The sequence below is a fragment of the Gopherus flavomarginatus genome, chromosome 4 (assembly GCF_025201925.1).
Source record: "Gopherus flavomarginatus isolate rGopFla2 chromosome 4, rGopFla2.mat.asm, whole genome shotgun sequence".
NCBI lineage: Eukaryota > Metazoa > Chordata > Testudines > Testudinidae > Gopherus > Gopherus flavomarginatus.
The window spans coordinates 213,563,365-213,582,967 of record NC_066620.1 but is presented as its reverse complement, the minus strand read 5'-3'; the positions used below and the strand labels follow the sequence as shown (position 1 = coordinate 213,582,967).

General features: G+C 50.9%; 1 protein-coding gene across 3 annotated transcripts in view; it reads right to left on the bottom strand.

Annotated features, from left to right (window-relative positions):
• SCARA5 (scavenger receptor class A member 5) overlaps nucleotides 1–19,603 on the bottom strand; it is a 156,818-nt gene that overhangs the window by 25,067 nt on the left and 112,148 nt on the right. For all 3 annotated transcript variants that reach the window (XM_050948851.1, XM_050948849.1, XM_050948850.1), the window contains exon 7: nucleotides 5,509–5,556. In XM_050948851.1, coding sequence (XP_050804808.1) covers nucleotides 5,509–5,556 — 48 coding nt within the window. The remainder of the gene's footprint in view (nucleotides 1–5,508; nucleotides 5,557–19,603) is intronic.

Below are 19,603 nucleotides of genomic sequence, written 5' to 3'. Positions count from 1 at the left end.
TGCAGGGGAGGGATCACGTATTCCTGGAAGTAGTGATTTCATGCTTTCAGAGAAGGCTTTCTTCCCTGCCAGTGCCCCAGCTCACACTCTGTCTGCTCAGCGGGCCCATCCGTGCCAGGTCTGAGCACTTCCTGAGGAGTTCAAAAGAAATATAGGAACAACAATTTCTTGCTCTGCTTCCTTTCCCAGTGGCAGGAGAAAGAGCTTGGGTTGAAGAGAGTCTGTCGTCCGTGCGTGTCTGCATGAAGCACTTAGGGTGGGAAAGCTAAGTCAAAGGGATGAGTCTTGCATTTAGTGGGTAGAGTTGTCTCTTGTGGCAGTGAGTTCCACAGTCTAGGTCCAGCCCCTGGGAAAGTTCTCGGCTGTTTCCTGGCTCTGGTGCAGCACAGATGTCATAGGAGGCAGGATCCAGAGGTGGAAGAATCCAGAGTCTGGATCAGCATCCTGGTGTTTTTCAGGGCCTGGGTTCTGTGAGCCCATCAAGCCCTGCCCCCCAGATCCTTTTCCCTATTGTTTCCTCCATCTTCAGGTTATGGCTGCAACCATCCTGGTGAAAGAAGACTGGACGCAGCCTCTCCTGGATTGACCTGGCCAACTGCTGCTGATCTGGGGAAAGGAACAAAACCCTGCCTCCTCCCCCATGGTATTACAACCTACTAACTGGTAGCTCACCAGGCCACTGGCTTCTGCCAATGCTGCATCCCAGCCTATATTGAATACACCATGGCTAGCTAAGGCAAAGACCTAGCAGCTTTATTGAGTACATCCAGCTGGGCTGGAGAGCTGTGCACGAGTGGCTAAACACTCCCCCTAACATCTGATCCCAGGTCCCACCGCATATTCACCTAAAACCTGGGATGGCTCGGCTGGGATCTGTGGTTGTTCCAGAGTCCTAGCCCAGATTATAAAGGGGACCCTTCCAGGACATGTCACCACCTGATTCTGTTAGCCTTAGGTCAGCCCAGAGCCCCATCCCTGTGCTTATGCTGTCCTGGTGAAAGAACACCCTAGTGCTAGTCTGGTGTTCATTACTGACGGAGCCTGAAGACAGGCTGCTCTGGAAGGGATATGCCCGGGAAGGAACAAGGTCATAACTCTGGCACTCTACAGCCAGTTTAGAGGCAACGAGCTTAATTTGCCAGTAAAATAAATAAATGTGCATGGCCAAATGAATTCGCAGATTTGAACTTGATTCACCAACCCTGTTTATTTCCAGGGAAGAACCGGGAGGCAGAAAGTCAAACTCAGCTGCAGGTATCAACATCCTGATCCCAATTAGCCTTGATGGAGCCAATCCTCTCCTGCCAAGAGCCTTTGCTGCAGCAGAACCAGCCTGGACATGTTTTGTTTAACAGCGCCGGAAGATTTTGCTCTGGATATTCCAATAGTCTTAATAAGAGATGCTGGGCAGTGGAATAAAGGTTATGCTGGAACTGCCTCACTATCGGTACACAAGTATGGTAATAAATATGTCTACCTCCCACCTCAGTCCCCAAGCATGCAGAATTCTTCTCCTCCATGCTGGAAGACTCAGCGCTGCAAACCAGCACTCCGAATTATGTCTTCCAAGGTGCATTACCGTGGCATTTGTCAGTGCTGAATTTCAGCTGGCATGGAGCCTGGTCTACGTGTAAAAACTAGATCAACCTAACTACATCACTCGGGACTGTGAAAAATGTCAAGCTTGGGCAGTGTAGTTAGGGAGACAATCCCCAGCGTAGACACACTGAGGTGTCCTATCTACCACCTCTCGGAGAGGTGGATTGCCCACAGAATGGAAAAACGTCTTCCATCGATGTAGGAAATGGCCACGCTCCGGCACCGTGGCGGCACAGCTGCAGCTGCGTCGTTGTAGAGTAGACGTGGCCTCATAGTCTTGTAGACTCAATGAGTCAAACCCAGTTCATTGTGTGTCATCTGCAGATATTGCCACTTTATCCTCCCCTTTTTCCAGATTACTAGTAAACAACACTGGTCTTCGTACAGAGCCTTGTGTAGCCGCCGTTAACCTCTGGCCATGATGACGATGAATGATTTGCTCCTACATTTTGTTCTCCGTCTCAGTTCCTTCCTGATCCGTGACAGTAGAATCATAGAATATCAGGGTTGGAAGGGACCTCAGGAGGTACCTAGTCCAACCCCCTGCTCAAAACAGGACCAAACCCAACTAAATCTTTTTCTCTCACCTCACGACTACTTAGCTTCCTTAACAGCTCGAAGAGGCTTCGACTCCACAGTGGCAAAGGGTAGACTCCGCCCCTGCTACCACCAGTGGAGCTGCGTCAGTGGAGCATCACAGGTCCAAATTGTTTTAGATCTTTGTCCACATGAACCATTAGATCGCAGCATGCTGGGGCGTGACTCAATCCAGCACGAGCCTGCCACGGACTAAATTGTCCGTGTGCGCCCTGCTGACGCATGTGAACCGTTCGTTAATGTGATCGGAGCTCACCCCGCTTCAAGGTGCTCTGACAAACGGTTAACACTAGTTACAGGCTAGAGTCACACCCCAGCTTGCCACAGCCTAATTGTTTATGTAGGCAAGCCCTTAGTGCACAGAAGGTTCAGGAGAACTGCTCTTAAGAACAACCTTTGCCTTAAAACCTCTCTGATCATGCAGCTTGTTTTCGCAGGCTAGCCAAGAGCCCCGGCTCCAGGAAGTTGTGTCTCAGCCACACTCAAGCTAGGGAGCATTTCACAGGTGTAGACACGGTCTCCTCAGAGCAGAGGAGGCAGAGCCGGAATGGACACTAAGCTGGAGGGATACGGTCTCCTCAGAGCAGATGGGAAACTGGAGGGATACGGTCTTCTCAGAGCGGAGAGGGCAGAGCTGGAATGGACACTAAGCTGGAGGAATATGGTCTCCTCAGAGCGGGGAGGGCAGAGCTGGAATGGACACTAAGCTGGAGGGATACGGTCTCCTCAGAGCGGAGAGGGCAGAGCTGGAATGGACACTAAGCTGGAGGAATATGGTCTCCTCAGAGCGGGGAGGGCAGAGCTGGAATGGACACTAAGCTGGAGGAATATGGTCTCCTCAGAGCGGGGAGGGCAGAGCTGGAATGGACACTAAGCTGGAGGGATACGGTCTCCTCAGAGCAGATGGGGCAGAGCTGGAATGGACACTAAGCTGGAGGGATATGGTCTCCTCAGAGCGGGGAGGGCAGAGCTGGAATGGACACTAAGCTGGAGGGATATGGTCTCCTCAGAGCAGATGGGGCAGAGCTGGAATGGACACTAAGCTGGAGGGATATGGTCTCCTCAGAGCGGGGAGGGCAGAGCTGGAATGGTCACTAAGCTGGAGGGATATTGTCTCCTCAGAGCGGACGGGGCAGAGCTGGAATGGACACTAAGCTGGAGGGATATGGTCTCCTCAGAGCGGGGAGGGCAGAGCTGGAATGGACACTAAGCTGTAGGGATACGGTCTCCTCAGAGCGGGGAGGGCAGAGCTGGAATGGACACTAAGCTGGAGGGATACGGTCTCCTCAGAGCGGAGGGGGCAGAGCTGGAATGGACACTAAGCTGGAGGGATACGGTCTCCTCAGAGCGGATGGGGCAGAGCTGGAATGGACACTAAGCTGGAGGAATTTGGTCTCTTCAGAGCGGACGGGGCAGAGCTGGAATGGACACTAAGCTGGAGGGATACGGTCTCCTCAGAGCGGAGAGGGCAGAGCTGGAATGGACACTAAGCTGGAGGAATTTGGTCTCCTCAGAGCGGGGAGGGCAGAGCTGGAATGGACACTAAGCTGGAGGGATACGGTCTCCTCAGAGCAGATGGGGCAGAGCTGGAATGGACACTAAGCTGGAGGGATATGGTCTCCTCAGAGCGGGGAGGGCAGAGCTGGAATGGACACTAAGCTGGAGGGATATGGTCTCCTCAGAGCAGATGGGGCAGAGCTGGAATGGACACTAAGCTGGAGGGATATGGTCTCCTCAGAGCGGGGAGGGCAGAGCTGGAATGGTCACTAAGCTGGAGGGATATTGTCTCCTCAGAGCGGACGGGGCAGAGCTGGAATGGACACTAAGCTGGAGGGATATGGTCTCCTCAGAGCGGGGAGGGCAGAGCTGGAATGGACACTAAGCTGTAGGGATACGGTCTCCTCAGAGCGGGGAGGGCAGAGCTGGAATGGACACTAAGCTGGAGGGATACGGTCTCCTCAGAGCGGAGGGGGCAGAGCTGGAATGGACACTAAGCTGGAGGGATACGGTCTCCTCAGAGCGGATGGGGCAGAGCTGGAATGGACACTAAGCTGGAGGAATTTGGTCTCTTCAGAGCGGACGGGGCAGAGCTGGAATGGACACTAAGCTGGAGGGATACGGTCTCCTCAGAGCGGAGAGGGCAGAGCTGGAATGGACACTAAGCTGGAGGAATTTGGTCTCCTCAGAGCGGGGAGGGCAGAGCTGGAATGGACACTAAGCTGGAGGGATACGGTCTCTTCAGAGCGGGGAGGGCAGAGCTGGAATGGACACTAAGCTGGAGGAATATGGTCTCCTCAGAGCGGAGAGGGCAGAGCTGGAATGGACACTAAGCTGGAGGGATACGGTCTCCTCAGAGCGGGGAGGGCAGAGCTGGAATGGACACTAAGCTGGAGGGATACGGTCTCCTCAGAGCGGAGGGGGCAGAGCTGGAATGGACACTAAGCTGGAGGGATACGGTCTCCTCAGAGCGGGGAGGGCAGAGCTGGAATGGACACTAAGCTGGAGGGATACGGTCTCTTCAGAGCGGGGAGGGCAGAGCTGGAATGGACACTAAGCTGGAGGAATATGGTCTCCTCAGAGCGGAGAGGGCAGAGCTGGAATGGACACTAAGCTGGAGGGATATGGTCTCCTCAGAGCGGGGAGGGCAGAGCTGGAATGGACACTAAGCTGTAGGGATACGGTCTCCTCAGAGCGGGGAGGGCAGAGCTGGAATGGACACTAAGCTGGAGGGATATGGTCTCCTCAGAGCGGACGGGGCAGAGCTGGAATGGACACTAAGCTGGAGGGATACGGTCTCCTCAGAGCGGAGAGGGCAGAGCTGGAATGGACACTAAGCTGGAGGGATACAGTCTCCTCAGAGCGGACGGGGCAGAGCTGGAATGGACACTAAGCTGGAGGAATTTGGTCTCCTCAGAGCGGGGAGGGCAGAGCTGGAATGGACACTAAGCTGGAGGGATACGGAAGGAGAACACTGAAGAATACCAACAGGGAGGGATAAACACAGGCCACGTATAAATGTCAGTGTTACGCACAGGGCAGGTCCAGAGAGAACGGCAGAATATTGTTAAGGAGGAGTTAATCATGTGATGAGCAGAACATCTGCAGCTACAAGCGACACAAAGACATGCAAGTGGGAATCCCATCTAATTCTACAGGGCACAGACTAGCCACTTACGTGCTGGGGGAGAATAAAGAAGCAATTCTTCACCCCCGTGCCCATTGCAGTATCTGCAATAGACCAACAGCAGAGCCTATCACACCTCCTTGGGAGAAGTGCAACAGCGATTACCACTCACGATAGCAGCTGCTTACCTGTTTCGCCACCTCTGTCTCCCTTCTCTCCTTTCTGGCCTCGATCACCTGAGAAATGAGAAAAAGATCATATCAGGTGGTGACGGACTAAATGCATCACAGTGCAAGAAAGTGGATAAGCTTCAGATCTGCTAAAATATCTCTGGCTCAGGAACCAAATGGAGATAAAGCCAGAAAACTGTGGGGGAGACAACATTCAGGATGTGTTAATTTCACAAGCGGTTTCCTGTTTGGCAACCAGTGCCAAATGGATAAAACCCAGTGCTTTATTTCTTTCATCACACACACACACACACACACACACACACACACACACACACACACACACACACACACTCACTCACTCACTCACTCACTCTTAAAAATAACCTGTGGAACTCACCACTGCAGGATATGATGGAAGCAAATAGATTACTAAGATTAAAAAGGATTTGACGTTTCTATGGAGAAGAACACTATCTGAGGATGCAAATGACAGCATAAGGTATGAGGAGGTCCGAAACCGATTGCCAGTTGAGCTGAGGAAGAGATTTCTCCTTGGGACACAGTATTAAATGTTGGAGCAGCATGTACACCTTCCTCTGGAGCACACAGTCGGAGCCACTCTCGAAACAGGGTCCTGGAGGAGTAATGCAGCACCTTGCCTCCCAAGGAACTTTTCAGTTACGGACAAACAGCAGCCCCTGTACCACCCAACAGCTCTGGGAGGGGAAATGATGCCCTAGGACACTGAGGCAATCCTGGATTCTTACAAAATAGGCTGTGGGCTTGTTGGGGCCAAATCTTGATAAAGGGTGAAATTCACCCTGATGCAGCCTGAGCCCTGGGCATCACTTGACTCTCACTAACCTCCCTTCAGAGTTTAAATCCCATCACTGGCAGACAGTGTTGTGCTAGTCCTGGGCACGGGCGTGGGTTTTGCCCAAGGTCTGCCTGCACTCAGTCTCCTCTCTTTGTGAGTGCCGTTATGACAATTCAATGTGCACAGACAAATCGGTTTCTAGACATATCCATTCCCATCTGCACATACAAAGATTCAATCTGCAGGCCCACCAGCAGTACCTGGGCATTCCAAAGGAGGACCGTGGGCCTCATGTTGGGAAAAAGTGGCTTCTTGCATCTGAGGGGTCATCTGAATGAGCCCACACTGGACCAAAGCCTGTGCAAAGCGGCAGGAGCTCAAGACCTTTCCAGATCTGACCCAGTAAACAGCAAGGGACCCTGTTACCTTCCTGTGAAGGATGAAGGGCTGAGCTGACCATGCCGAGACTGCAACCTGTAGTTCTAGAGACCTTAGGTGCTCTGAACCTGAAGCTTAGATGCCTCAGCCGCTCCCTCCTGATTAAGAGCATTCTTCTCACCAGTGAACAGCCATTCTTGTCACCACCCTATAACCAGGTGGCTGCTGCTGCTGCAGCAAATGATCATCCCTTTCCCTTGGAGGGCATGACAATACCCAGCTACTTACTCCCTGGCATGATTTAACCACCTCTGAAAAATTGGGGAGAAAGGAAACCACAGGAGTGCTTATAAAAGGGGGTGTCAGTATTTAGTTATTATCAGCAACACAAGAGTCTTTAGCAGCATTTCCCCATATGTTCTCTGACCTCCCAGGCAAGTCCAGTATTTCATGGGAAAGCAACCCTAGTCTGTGGCCAACTTTCTCCACACTTAGAACCTTTTCCCCCAAGGTGACTGCCTCTCCTTCTCCTCCAGGATCCTGTCCCTTTCTGCTTTTCCTCAGGGCCCTCCTTCAGCTTCCCACAGCGTCGCCCCTCCTCTAGGATGAGATCAGTGCTGCTATATTATGATGCCAAATTTTCCCAACCTAGCACTAAAAATTTCCCAAATCTGGTGAAAAATTCCCAGATAAAGTTTTTTTTACCGTGCTTCTATATCCTGGGAAATTTCCCCAAACCTGGGAATTTGTGAGTAAAATGTTTTGAATGAAATTGGGAATTTTCATTCAAAACATTTTACTCAAAAATTCCCAGGCTTTGGGAAATTTCCCAGGATATAGAACCACTGGATGAGATGAGTCTGACTTATATAGGCCCAGGCCCAGGCCCAGGCCCTGCCCCTTCCAGCAGCCTGGGAGAGGTTTGGATAATTGGAGCCAGCTGCTGGGCTGGGTTTTTTCTCCCACCCTGTGGCAGTTTGCTCTGTCACACACCTGCATGAAGCTGCTGGGGGGCAGAATATAAATACAAAATGGGCAAGAGAGGGCTATTTCCTATTTCTGGCCAGGAGCTGATTCTTTTGCTGCTTGTGTTCTCTGATCAGGGGGTAGCCAGACTCCTTGGTGGTTTTGTGTTCTCTGAGTAGCAGGTGTGGTTCTGCATCCCTAAATGGAGGACCTCATTTTCCCCTTGTTTTGCTGCTCCTAACTCTTCCTGAGGAGCAACGCAAGGTTTTGCTGCTGCTGGCTGGTGCACCGGTTTCCCTTGTGCACACTCGCGTAGAGCTCTGTGGAAGTCAAGGTGTGGTGAGCGGGGCAGGAGGAAAGCTGTAACTCACAGCAACCCAACAATATAATTAAGGAGGTCCAGTTTGAATCCTCCACCATCTGAGCCCCAAGTTTATAGGGAAGGTACTGTTCTAAAGTTCATAGAATCATAGGGTTGGAAGGGACCTCAGGAGGTCATCTAGTCCAACCCCCCACTCAAAGCTGGACCAATCCCCAGATTTTTTGCCCTACTTCCCCCCTCAAGGATTGAGCTCACAACCCTGGGTTTAGCAGCACAAACCACTGAGCTATTTCTCTCCCCCTCATGTGGGGTCCCTTTCCCCTGGGTTGGCCGGCCTGGCCCTGCAGAGTAGCGAGAGCCTAGAAGCTTGCTCTGAACTGCCACGCAGTGCGCAAGAGAAATCTAAACCTTATGGAGACCCTGTTGTCCCGCTCAGAGGAACGGGGCTGGTGCGCCACTGAGTGATGGAGAATATAGGGTTTGGATCCTAGCTGCAGATGTGGGATATGTACGCTGCAGATGTTCATTTTATCTGTGCATACGCTCCCCTGCCGTACCCAGCAGTTAGGTGAGACAAGTCGGCAAGTGAGCGAAGAGAGCGGTTAATCTGGGCAGTGAGGAAGTTTTATGGACATTTTGGGGACAGAAGGATCAAAAACCAAGATGAGGTGAGTTGAAAAAATCTGAATTTTGCTGTTGAATCTAAAAGTGCTGACAAAGATTTCAGTTCCTCCTTCTCACTCTGAACCAGCCTGATCTACTAAGCTGGGTTTCCAGACAGACTGACTGACTAACAGAAATATCTGCCCTCCCCAGATCTAAGGGTCATGATTACCACTGGTGGGAAAATAGATGTTTATTTCTGAGAAAATTTGAAAAAACTAAAATTACTTTTTTTTCCACAAGGGGAGGCAATGCATCATGGGAGATGTAGTTCAGCCAGAAAGCCTGGCCCACAGAGCGAGAAGTCACCTACTACAGGACAGGCCCAACAAGGAAAATAACAGAACACTACTGGCCATCACAAATAGCCCCCAGCTAAAACCTCTCCAGCACATCATCAGTGATCTACAATGCCTCCTGGAAAACGATCCCTCACTCTCCCAGACCTTTGGAGGCAGGCCAGTACTCGCTTACAGACAGCCCCCCAGCCTGAAGCAAATACTCACTAGCAACTACACACCACAGAAACACTAACCCAGGAACCAATCCCTGTAACAAACCCCATTGCCTACTCTGTTCCCATATCTACTCTAGTGACACCAGCAGAGGACCCAGCCACATGAGCCAGACCATCAAGAGCTCATTCACCTGCACATCTGCTAATGTGATATATGCCATCATGTGCCAGCAATGTCCCATGTACATTGGCCAAACCAGTCTTTACGTGAAAGAATAAATGGACACAAATCAGACACCAGGAATGGTAACATACAAAAGCCAGGAGGAGAACACTTCAATCTCCCTGGACACTCAATAACAGATTTAAAAGTAGCCACCCTTCAAGAAAAACACTTCAAAGAGAAACTGCAGAGCTGCAATTCATTTGCAAATTTAACACCATTAATTTGGGCTTGAATAGGGACTGGGAATGGCTGGCTCACTACAAAAGCAATTTTCCTTCTCTTGGTATTGACACCTCCTCATCAGTTATTGGGAGTGGACCACATCCGCTCTGACTGAACGGGCCCTGTTAACACTGGTTCTCCACCTGTAAGGTAACTCCCTTCTCTTCATGTGCCAGTATATCTATGCCTGCATCTGTAATTTTCACTCCATGCATCTGAAGAAGTGGGTTTTTTATCCACAAAAGTTTATGCCAAATACATCTGCTAGTCTTTAAGGTGCCACTGGACTCCTCATTGTTTTTCACAGAAGAGAGTGTGAACATAAGGCATCTGAACTACAACTCCCATGAGGTGCAGCAGCACAATTTTGAATTGAAATATTTCATGTTTTGGCCAAAAACATTTCAGGTTTTGGGGCATTTGCCTTTTTGACCAAATATCGAGATGTTCCATGGAAAGCAGGCACATCTCACGAAAAACGTGGGTTAGTCAAACTCCCATTTTCTTGTTAAAAAAAAAAAAAAAAGGTGTCTCGGTGGAAAATTTTTGACCAGCCCTAGTCATGCTCCTGGTGAATTAAGGCCTCTACTCTGTAACCAAGTTGGCTTTAAACATAATGCTGTGTCCTGACACAGCCTGGTCAGGGCCTGCGCTTCCATTTAGGTGACCTATGCAGTCACCTAGGGAGCCAGGATTTGGGGGGGTGGTATTTTGCTGCTCTCGGCGGCAATTCGGTGGCGGGGGATCCTTCTGCGCTCCGGGTCTTCGTCGGCAATTCTGCGGCAGGTCCTTCACTCGCTCCGGGACCCACCGCTGAAGTGCCCCGAAGACCGGGAGCACGGAAAGACACCCCCCAGCCGCAGAATTGCCGCCGCCGACTGGGAGCGTGGAAGAACCCCCGCCTAGGGCGCCAAAAACCCAGGCGCCACTCCTGAGCCTGGTTGATATATGGTTAGTAACCATGATAATGAACAGTGTATCATCTCTGTCAGTGATTTGGATTGCACGTGGCTGTCTTCCAGCAATCATGTCCTCACACTGCTATTTGCTGTGCGAATCCCTTCATTGTGCTTGTGTGAATGGACTGGCTGTTTTTTCTTCTCTCTGTGCATTAGGACATCCCTCTCTAGGTATGTCCCCCAGGCCACTCCTGAGGCACTATGGGATAGCTGCCCAGAGTTTTCCCAGCATGCTCTGAAACAAACATGGTTAGAAGGGGTGATGGGTGGGGACCCACAAACACAGATGACACATGGCTGCGTGGTGAAGGAATGATGCCAGGTGCACACAACCAATCTGTGGTGTTGTAATTGAGTCAGACAAGAGTGTCATGACACTGGTTACATAAACACAGCTGTTACTAATGGTGTGCGTGAGGCTTGTGTGCATAGCATCCCGCTGAAGCATCTGGTGTTGGCTACTATCAGAGGCATGAGAGAGGCCTAGATGGAGAATGGTAGTACCCATCTTCCTATACATTCCCATCCGTTCCACGTACTGCGCTCAAACCTACCAGCTACACTGCATCATACGCAATGTATGGCCATTCCAGAACTGCCACGGAGCATGGGCTGCTCCTTCCTCGGCCGATGCTGCTTCCTATAGATTATGTCCTGAGTGGAACTTGTAGGACAAAACCCTGCCCTATTTGAGATGCATTTAAAATGCACTCATTTATTGCTCTAGGCAAGTACACATGACACCCAGAGACCGGATCGCAGTCCCCTATTAAAACCCTTTGCTTCTCCACCCTCCCACACTTGTTGGCAGGTCACTGGAAGGGAAGCGAGAAGAGGAACGAAAGGGCACTGCCATGATTGCTGGTAGTCTCCGCGAACCATCTGCAAGCTGCCCCTGGCCCAAGCCCTTCAACGCGGATGCTGCAAGCGATATCCAGGCCCGGCTTTGACACGTCCTTCTATTTAGTCTCCGCGTGGTAACAACAAACAACACACACGAGTTGCAATGAAAAAAAATCCATGCAGGAAATTCTTGCCCTTTAGCCTGGAGGCTCTGGGAAGATGATTGCTCCCAGGGGCTGCCTCAGCTGTGTCCAATGGAAGAAACCTGCCTGGAGCTGGCTCTGCTGATGAAAAGCAGATGAGTGCAGAACAGAGAACAGCAGGAGAGAGGCCAGAGATGCTGCTATCCAGCATGCAATGCATGTTACTGGAAGTCTGGTTATAGACCCGTAACCACCAACTGGTTCTCCACCATCCCAAATCTCTGCCCCCTTCACATTTCGGGCTTGTGGGAGGGAGGGATTGCGAAGTCCACTCAAAGCTTATTTGCCTGAATAACCCAGTGCTCTGATTGGCTTACAGCAAATCCATTAGACTGGACACCATCCACAGGATGCCCTCTGTGTTAGCCCAGTGTGAAATGCCCCTTTCTACAGGGCTTCACGTGCTTACTGTGTATGCTGCTTTAAACCTTCTTTCTTCACAGAATCCAGCCTTTTTAGTCACACAATTGTCCTTTCCTTCAAAAACTCCAGATTTTGTTGATTTATTTGTGAGAAAACTTAAAAAAAAAGATTTTTTTTCTATTTCTTTCTAATTTTTCCATGGAAAATACTTTCCATTCTCTAACTAGAGCTGGTGTAGATGCCCCTCCTCCAGGGCCAGGAAGCCACCTTTGAGAAGAAACCCAGCACCTGTTTCACAGCGTGCAGGGATGCAGGGCAAGAGGTTAGCCACATAACAGCTACAGGAGGTGCTGCTAACTGAGTACAAGTATTTGAAGGATAAAATGCCAAGGAGGGAGGAGACGGTGTGGATTAATTTGAGGAAATGGAGCTGGAAGCAATGGGGTGACAATGAGTAAAGGAAAACCCAAGCTGCATCTCTGGAAATGTTCTCTAACAGTGAGATCTGATCCAAAGTGGGAAGGAGAAAGGCTATGCTGTGGAAAGGTAGGAGCCCCATTTGGCAGGGGAATTTAAAATGAGACATTAGAAGGTCCAGGGGGAAATTCTGCATCGGGAGGATGGAGAAAATAACCTCAACATCAGTCTCTCCTAGGCCATGGCCTCAGGCTGGCCCATTCCTTCAGTGGGGGGCGCTGGTCCGGCCCTGTAGTGGCTAAGTCCAAGAGACACACTGAACGCCAGGGTCCCTGCGCAGCCCCGGCACGGCTTTGACAGTCAGGCTGCAGGCCCCACTCACTCCTGTTTCAAGCCCCGTCTTGCGCCCAGACTCAGCGCTCCTGTTTCCTTCTGTCCGGAAGCCAAGCATGTGCACGCCGCTTGGCGGCTTTCAGCCCCATTTGCCTCTCCTTAACTCCGTGTTGGCTCACTCAGAAGCCATCTCCATCCCGCCTGCTGCCGCCTCATTGATGGACTTTGCTCCTGGGTTGGCTCATCTGGATCATTTAGAGGGAGGAGAAGCAGCACAAGGCCTGGGTACCATCTCCACCATCTCCCTGCAGATATGGCCCGGGTGCTGTATGGACCATTCCTCTTCTTCTTAACCCCGTCTCTCTCTCCAGAGCATCCTGGAGATGAACACATTACCCATCACGATCCCAGCATGGGGTGGGGCAGGGATCAGAACAGGGTAGGCGGTGCTTAGGGAAGCCCCGCCTTCTGCTGGGAAGGGGAGGATGCTGGGATTGCTGTCCTTAGATGCAGCATGCAGACTCTTTGTAGATGCCTTTAGGTTTAAGCATCACCTTTTGCTAATGGAAGCAGCTTTTTGAGCCAGATCTCGGCAGATGCAAATGTACTTCAATGCCAGTTCACACCAGCTGAAGGTCTCCCCCATCCAAATCCTCCTTGCTGCTCCAAGAAAGGACCAGGGGTGAGGTCTCCATGGTGCTACCCCCCACATCGCTAGGCAGGGAACTGAACCTGTGGCTGACTAGCCCAGGAACAGGAGCCTCAGCAGCTGCATCCATGAGACACTGGACATAGGTCTCTTCCACGGTCCCCTTCCCCGGCAGCTCCATCTCGGCCACGTCCTTCATCCTGCAGGGCCAGGGCAAATGCATTGTGCTCCATGCGCTTAGATTCACTTGCTTATTTTAGAATTTGTCTTGGCCTTCTTTGCTTGCATTGGCATCTCCCCATTATCATAACTTTAGTCCCAGATTTGGACCTTAGCGTCCAAAATATGGGGGTTAGCATGAAAACCTCCAAACTTAGTTACCAGCTTGGACCTGGTACTTGCTGCCACCACCCAAAAAATTAGAGTGTTTTGGGGCACTCTCGTCCCCCTGAAAAACCTTCCCTGGGGACCCCAAGACCCAAATCCCTTGAGTCTCACAACAAAGGGAAATAATCCTTTTTCCCTTCCCCCCCCTCCAGGTGCTCCTGGAGAGATACACAGACACAAGCTCTGTGAATCCAAACAGAGTGACTCCCCCTCTCCGTTCCCAGTCCTGGAAACAAAAGCACTTTCCTCTTCACCCAGAGGGAATGCAAAATCAGGCTAGCAAATCCAACACACACAGATCTCCTCCTGATTTCTTCCTCCCACCAATTCCCTGGTGAGTACAGACTCAATTTCCCTGAAGTAAAGAAAAACTCCAACAGGTCTTAAAGAAAGCTTTATATAAAAAAGAAAGAAAAAATACATACAAATGGTCTCTCTGTATTAAGGTGACAAAATACAGGGTCAATTGCTTAAAAGAATATAGAATAAACAGCCTTATTCAAAAAGAATACAAATCAAAGCACTCCAGCACTTACATTCATGCAAATACCGAAGAAAAGAAACCATATAACTTACTATCTGATCTCTTTGTCCTTACACTTAGAAACAGAAGATTAGAAAGCAGAACCTACTTCTCCAAAGCTCAGAGAAAGCAGGCAGACAGAAAACAAAGACTCAGACACAACCTTCCCTCCACCCAAAGTTGAAAAAATCCGGTTTCCTGATTGGTCCTCTGGTCAGGTGCTTCAGGTGAAAGAGACATTAACCCTTAGCTATCTGTTTATGACACCCATAAACAGCCTTTTATTTCCTCGGCTTCCTGGAAGGCTTATCTGCCCTTCTCCCCCTCTGAGACAGCTCAATCAGAGAACAGAGAGTGCAGCCTCTTACCTCTGATTTCCCCGCCTGTCTCTGTTAGCTCATCTAGCTGTTAAAGTTCATGGATCTTATACCGAAGTACACAGGTGTTTGACATATAGTGGTCCATTCTGTGACTGACAGACCCTTGTGTGCTGACACCTAGACAGCACAGGCCTTGGAAGTCAGTCTGGGAGCTAGAGATCCAGAGAGAACCACAGGGTCTGTCTGTGTCCAGCAGCCTCAGCAATAATCTCCTTGATATCATTACAATGTAGTTGTGTCCTTTTTCTGCCAAGACAGCAGTGGTGCTGCGTGACAGGGCACTCTTGCCCCATGCTGGTCTGGAAGGGGTTATCCCCACTCTATTGGCTGAGGAGGCCATGCCCTCTCAGCACTGCTGGGCATGCTCCAACTACAGCCTAGGTGTGACGGGTTGGGTCACAGGGACCCCCTTGGGACTGCCATCTGATATGCTGAGAGTACCTCTGAGTCTGTTTTCCCTGCCAGCTTGGGACTTCAGTACCCTGTCTTGTTGAGCCAGACACACTAGCCTGCTGCAAACACAGACCCAGGTCTGAACCATGTCCCACAAAAGCTGAAGACTTAACTGAAAACAGCTTAAGAAGTGCTGCTGTCTCTAGCACCCAGACACCCAGCTCCTAGTGGGATCCAAACTCCAAATAAATCCATTTAACTCTGTATAAAGCTAATACAGGGTAAACTCATAAATTGTCCAGCCTCTATAACACCGATAGAGAGAGATGCACAGCTGTTTGCTCCTCCAGGTATTAATTACTCATTCTGGGGCAATTAATAAACAAAAGTGATTTTATTAAGTATAAAAAGTAGGATTTAAGTGGTTCCAAGTAATAACAAACAGAATAAAATAACAAATACACGCAAGTCTAAGCCTAATACATTAGGAAACTGATTACAGATCAAATCTCATCCTCAGAGATGTTCCAATAAGCTTCTATCAGAGACTAGACTCCTTCCTAGTCTGGGCCCAATCTTTTCCCCTGGTGCAGCCCTTGTTCCAGCGCAGGTGGTAGCTAGGGGATTTCTCATGACTGCAGCCCCCTTTGTTCTGTTCCACCCCCTTGTATAGCTTTGGAACAAGGCGGGAATCTTTTGTCTTTCTGGGTCCCCACCCCTCCTTCTAAATGGAAAAGCACCAGCTTAAAGATGGATTCCAGTACCAGGTGTCACTGTAAGACCCCAAGCCTTCATTCTTCCCAGCCCACTCCTACTTGATGGGAGCCATTAAGATTCTAACCCACCATTAATGGCCCACACTTTGCATAATTAAAATAGGCCCTCAGAGTTATATTCACTAGTTTCAGATACAAGAATGATACATTCATACAAATAGGATGACCACACTCAGTAGATTATAAGCTTTGTAATGATGCCTTACAAGAGACCTTTTGCACGAAGCATGTTCCAGTTACATTATATTCCCTCATTAGCATATTTTCATAACATCATATGAAGCACGCACCGTCACACCAGGTATAAAGGGAGCTCAGTCAAGGCTGAGCATTGAAGAGGGAGGATGCAGCCAGCCAACTCCAGCCTGGTTGCTGCTGACACCCCAGCCTGTGGAAACCAGTCCCACTGCGACACAAGAGGATGCCCGTGACAGCTTGGAACTGCTGGGAACTGCCCGAACCGAGGAACCGTGAGACACTGGGGACACCCAGACCACCACACTAGGAGATGGGGTAGGAAGTGGCCAGGGGGACTGACCATTGGGTCGGGTGCTGTCAGCATGTTGCAGTCAGATCCCTGCTGACCCAGTGGCGGAACCATCTGCCCTGTTAGGACCCTGGGCTGGGACCTGGTGGAGTAGGGTGGGCCCGGGTCCTCCTTACCCCCTGCTGCCATATCCACCCCAAGGGCGGCAGCCTTCCCACCTTAGGCCAAGAGGCCTGCATTTGTCTGCCACCTACCTGAGCCAAAACACCAGGCGATAGACTGTCTACTGCTCTATCCCACATAAAGGGTCAGAGAGCCCCTGATCCTTAGACAACTTGTAGCTCCGCCTTGCTTGAGGGCTGAGCTTCCTAGACTGTTGGCAGCTTTGTCCTACCGGAAGGCTCAGGACACCCATACTGACTCTGGCTATTACACCACCCAGCCCTGAGGGAAAGGCAGCCATATTGACTTTGGCTCATAGGCCACACCACCCCGAGGCTTAGCGAGGTTGAATGGACTTAACCGCGGGGCTATAATGACCCCTACCCCATCCCAGAAAGGGGACAGGGCATATTTGCCTCTTGACATGATGGGACTGTGCGTGCTGGGAGTTCTGCCACATCTCCTGGCTTGAAGTAGTAATAACAAACACCAGATACATGGTTTCCATCAGCAGCACTCCCACTATAAAAATTGCTCCTGCACCCCTGCATGAGAGGTAGTAGGGTGTGTTCTGGGGATTCACCCAGGGGTCCAGAGAGGGGTGGCAGGGATGGAATTTGTGGGAGACACATATTGTCACCTCACTGCTGAGTGGTAGCAGATGTCAGGGCCTTTCAGGCTGGCCTCCCACTGCAGCAGACATCAGTGATGTGGAGTTTGGGCATATTGCTAGTGCAGCTTGTTTCTTTACACCGCACCAGTCCTGAAGCAGAGGTGGTCACAAATGACATACAGACAAGCCCCGTTCCCAGGGAGCAACGCTGCCCTACGAATTGATCCCAGTGAGAGAGATTAAGGCAGGGCACCAATATCGCCCAGTGCATCTAACTTTCTGCTGCTTGCAAGCCGCAATGCTTCTATTCATAGACGTGCACAATGCTAACAACAACACCGCACTTCTTCAAAGACTGACCATAACATGCACCCCAAGAACAGCAATGGGCCAGGCTCTGTGTCACAGCGCCACTTGGTGGCTCCTGCCAGAACAATATCACATTTCTGTTTGCTGAAATGGCTAAGTCAAAAATCAGAATTAGCTCTAGTAACAGCTGCCAAACTCCTGCACTGGTTAGAGTTCCCATCCAATTCCTCTGCGTGGTACTTCCCAGGTAGACAAACTGACCTCTGGGCAGGCTTTGGATTGGGTAGGGGGTGTTTTTTTCATGAGATCTTAAAACCAAGGTCTTATCTATTCTACCGGTGGTGCTACTAACAAGAAGGGATTTGTCCCAGTGCCCACAGCTAAAATCTCCCCTCCTGATGCCACGGTGCAGTGTGGAGTGTTCTGGCTGGGTGCAGGACTCCACCCCAAACGTGGCTGCATTTCAGCGGTGACATGACTATGCTGAGTATGCACAGACAGAAAGCATTGTGTCAGTGAAAGTTTACTAGTCCAGAAAACCAGCCCTTCACTGAAAGCACGGAACTGGGGTATTGCTTCCCCATGTGTCTGCTTCCTATAAGTCACAGCAAGGACTATAAATCATAGAAATTCAGCAATTACCGCCAACGTCTTTGACCATTTATTGGAGATAGACCTGGACCAGTGCCCCAGATCTGAACACCCCTGAAACTTGGGGAGTTTTGAAACCCAGATTTGGAAGCTGAGGCCTTCCCCATCTACCTCTGAGCCTGAACTGCTAGGAGGGGCCATCTGTGGACGACAGTCAGAAAAAGGACAAGGGATCCCATGTGCGGGAACGTGGGCAGGAACACTGGGTTGTTCCATCATGAATACAGCGGGGAGGAAATTTCTAAATGTTTAAACCCTAGAGCGTGGGGTATTCTCGGTCATGCAGCCTCCATCCCCTCCTGCACATGGACCAGTGACCCCTCCAGGGGACCAGCTTACACATTACATCAGTGGTCCCCAACCTTTTTGTGGCCAGTAGCACATTCGTGTTTTCAGAAGAGTGTGGCGGGCGCCAGCAATTACTCACATACAGGGCCAGCTTCAAGCACCAATGGAGCAAGCACGTGCCTGGGGCAGCACATGCTATGGGGCGGCATTCCATCCATTCTGCAGAGTCAGAGTGGGGGGGTTTGTTTTTGTTTTTTTGGTTTTGGGTTTGTTTGTTTTTTGGCGCCAGTTCTGGGCAGTGCAGAGAGAAGCTGGAGAGAAGTCCGGAGGACAGAGAACACTGGTGCCCACAGCCTGCAACCCCAGAGTTCTCTGGCTCCGGTGGGCGCGGGGCCTGGCTTCTCTCCCCTGCTGGGCACCAGGCGGGCCTTGTGCCTGCCAGGGACAGAGAACACTGGCATCTGCAGCCCCGAAGTTCTCTGTCCCTAGCAGGCACGGGACCGTGGTTTCTCTCCCCTGCTGGGCACCAGGCGGGCCTCGTGCTTGCCAGGGACCGAGAACACCGGCGCCCGCAGCCTGCAGGCCTAGAGTTCTCTGTCCCCGGCAGGCATGGGGCTGCAGCTTCTCTCCCCTGCTGGGCACTAGGCGGGCACACATAAATGCCCCGGCAGCTGCCATGGTGCCCACGGGCACCATGTTGGGGACCACTACTTTAGATGGTAAAGAAAATCCGTCGTTTCTAACCCCCTGAGGGCAGCACCTCAAGGACGGCAACATTCACCTAAAGTCCAGGGGCCTCTTATAGGGGCCAGATCAGATCAAGCGATTAGTCTAAGCCTAGACCTGCAAGAGGCAAGATAAATTGTGTCTCATGATCTCATATACAGGGGCGGCTCCAGGCCCCAGCACACCAAGCGCATGCTTGGGCCAGCAAGCCACAGGGGCCGCTCTGCCAGTTGCTGCAAGGGCAGCACGCAGGCTGCCTTCTGTGGCTTGCCTGCGGAGGATCCGCCGAAGCCGTGGGACCAGCGGACCCTCCACAGGCAAGCCACCGAAGGCAGCCTGCTGCCATGCTTGGGGCAGCAAAATGCTGAGAGCCGCCCCTGCTCATATAGGCCCCAGCAGCCTTATTGCCCAGAAGCCCAGGACAATCAGAAATCAGATCCAGGTGAATTTAACCTAATCACTTACTGCCCAGTGGGAAAAGTGCTGTCTCGCCCCTACAAACCCAGGGTTTGCTGGCCAAGCGACATATCCCACCTGAGACCAACAGTGACTAATTAGCCTCTCATTAAACCAAGCAGCAGACTCTAAGAACATACG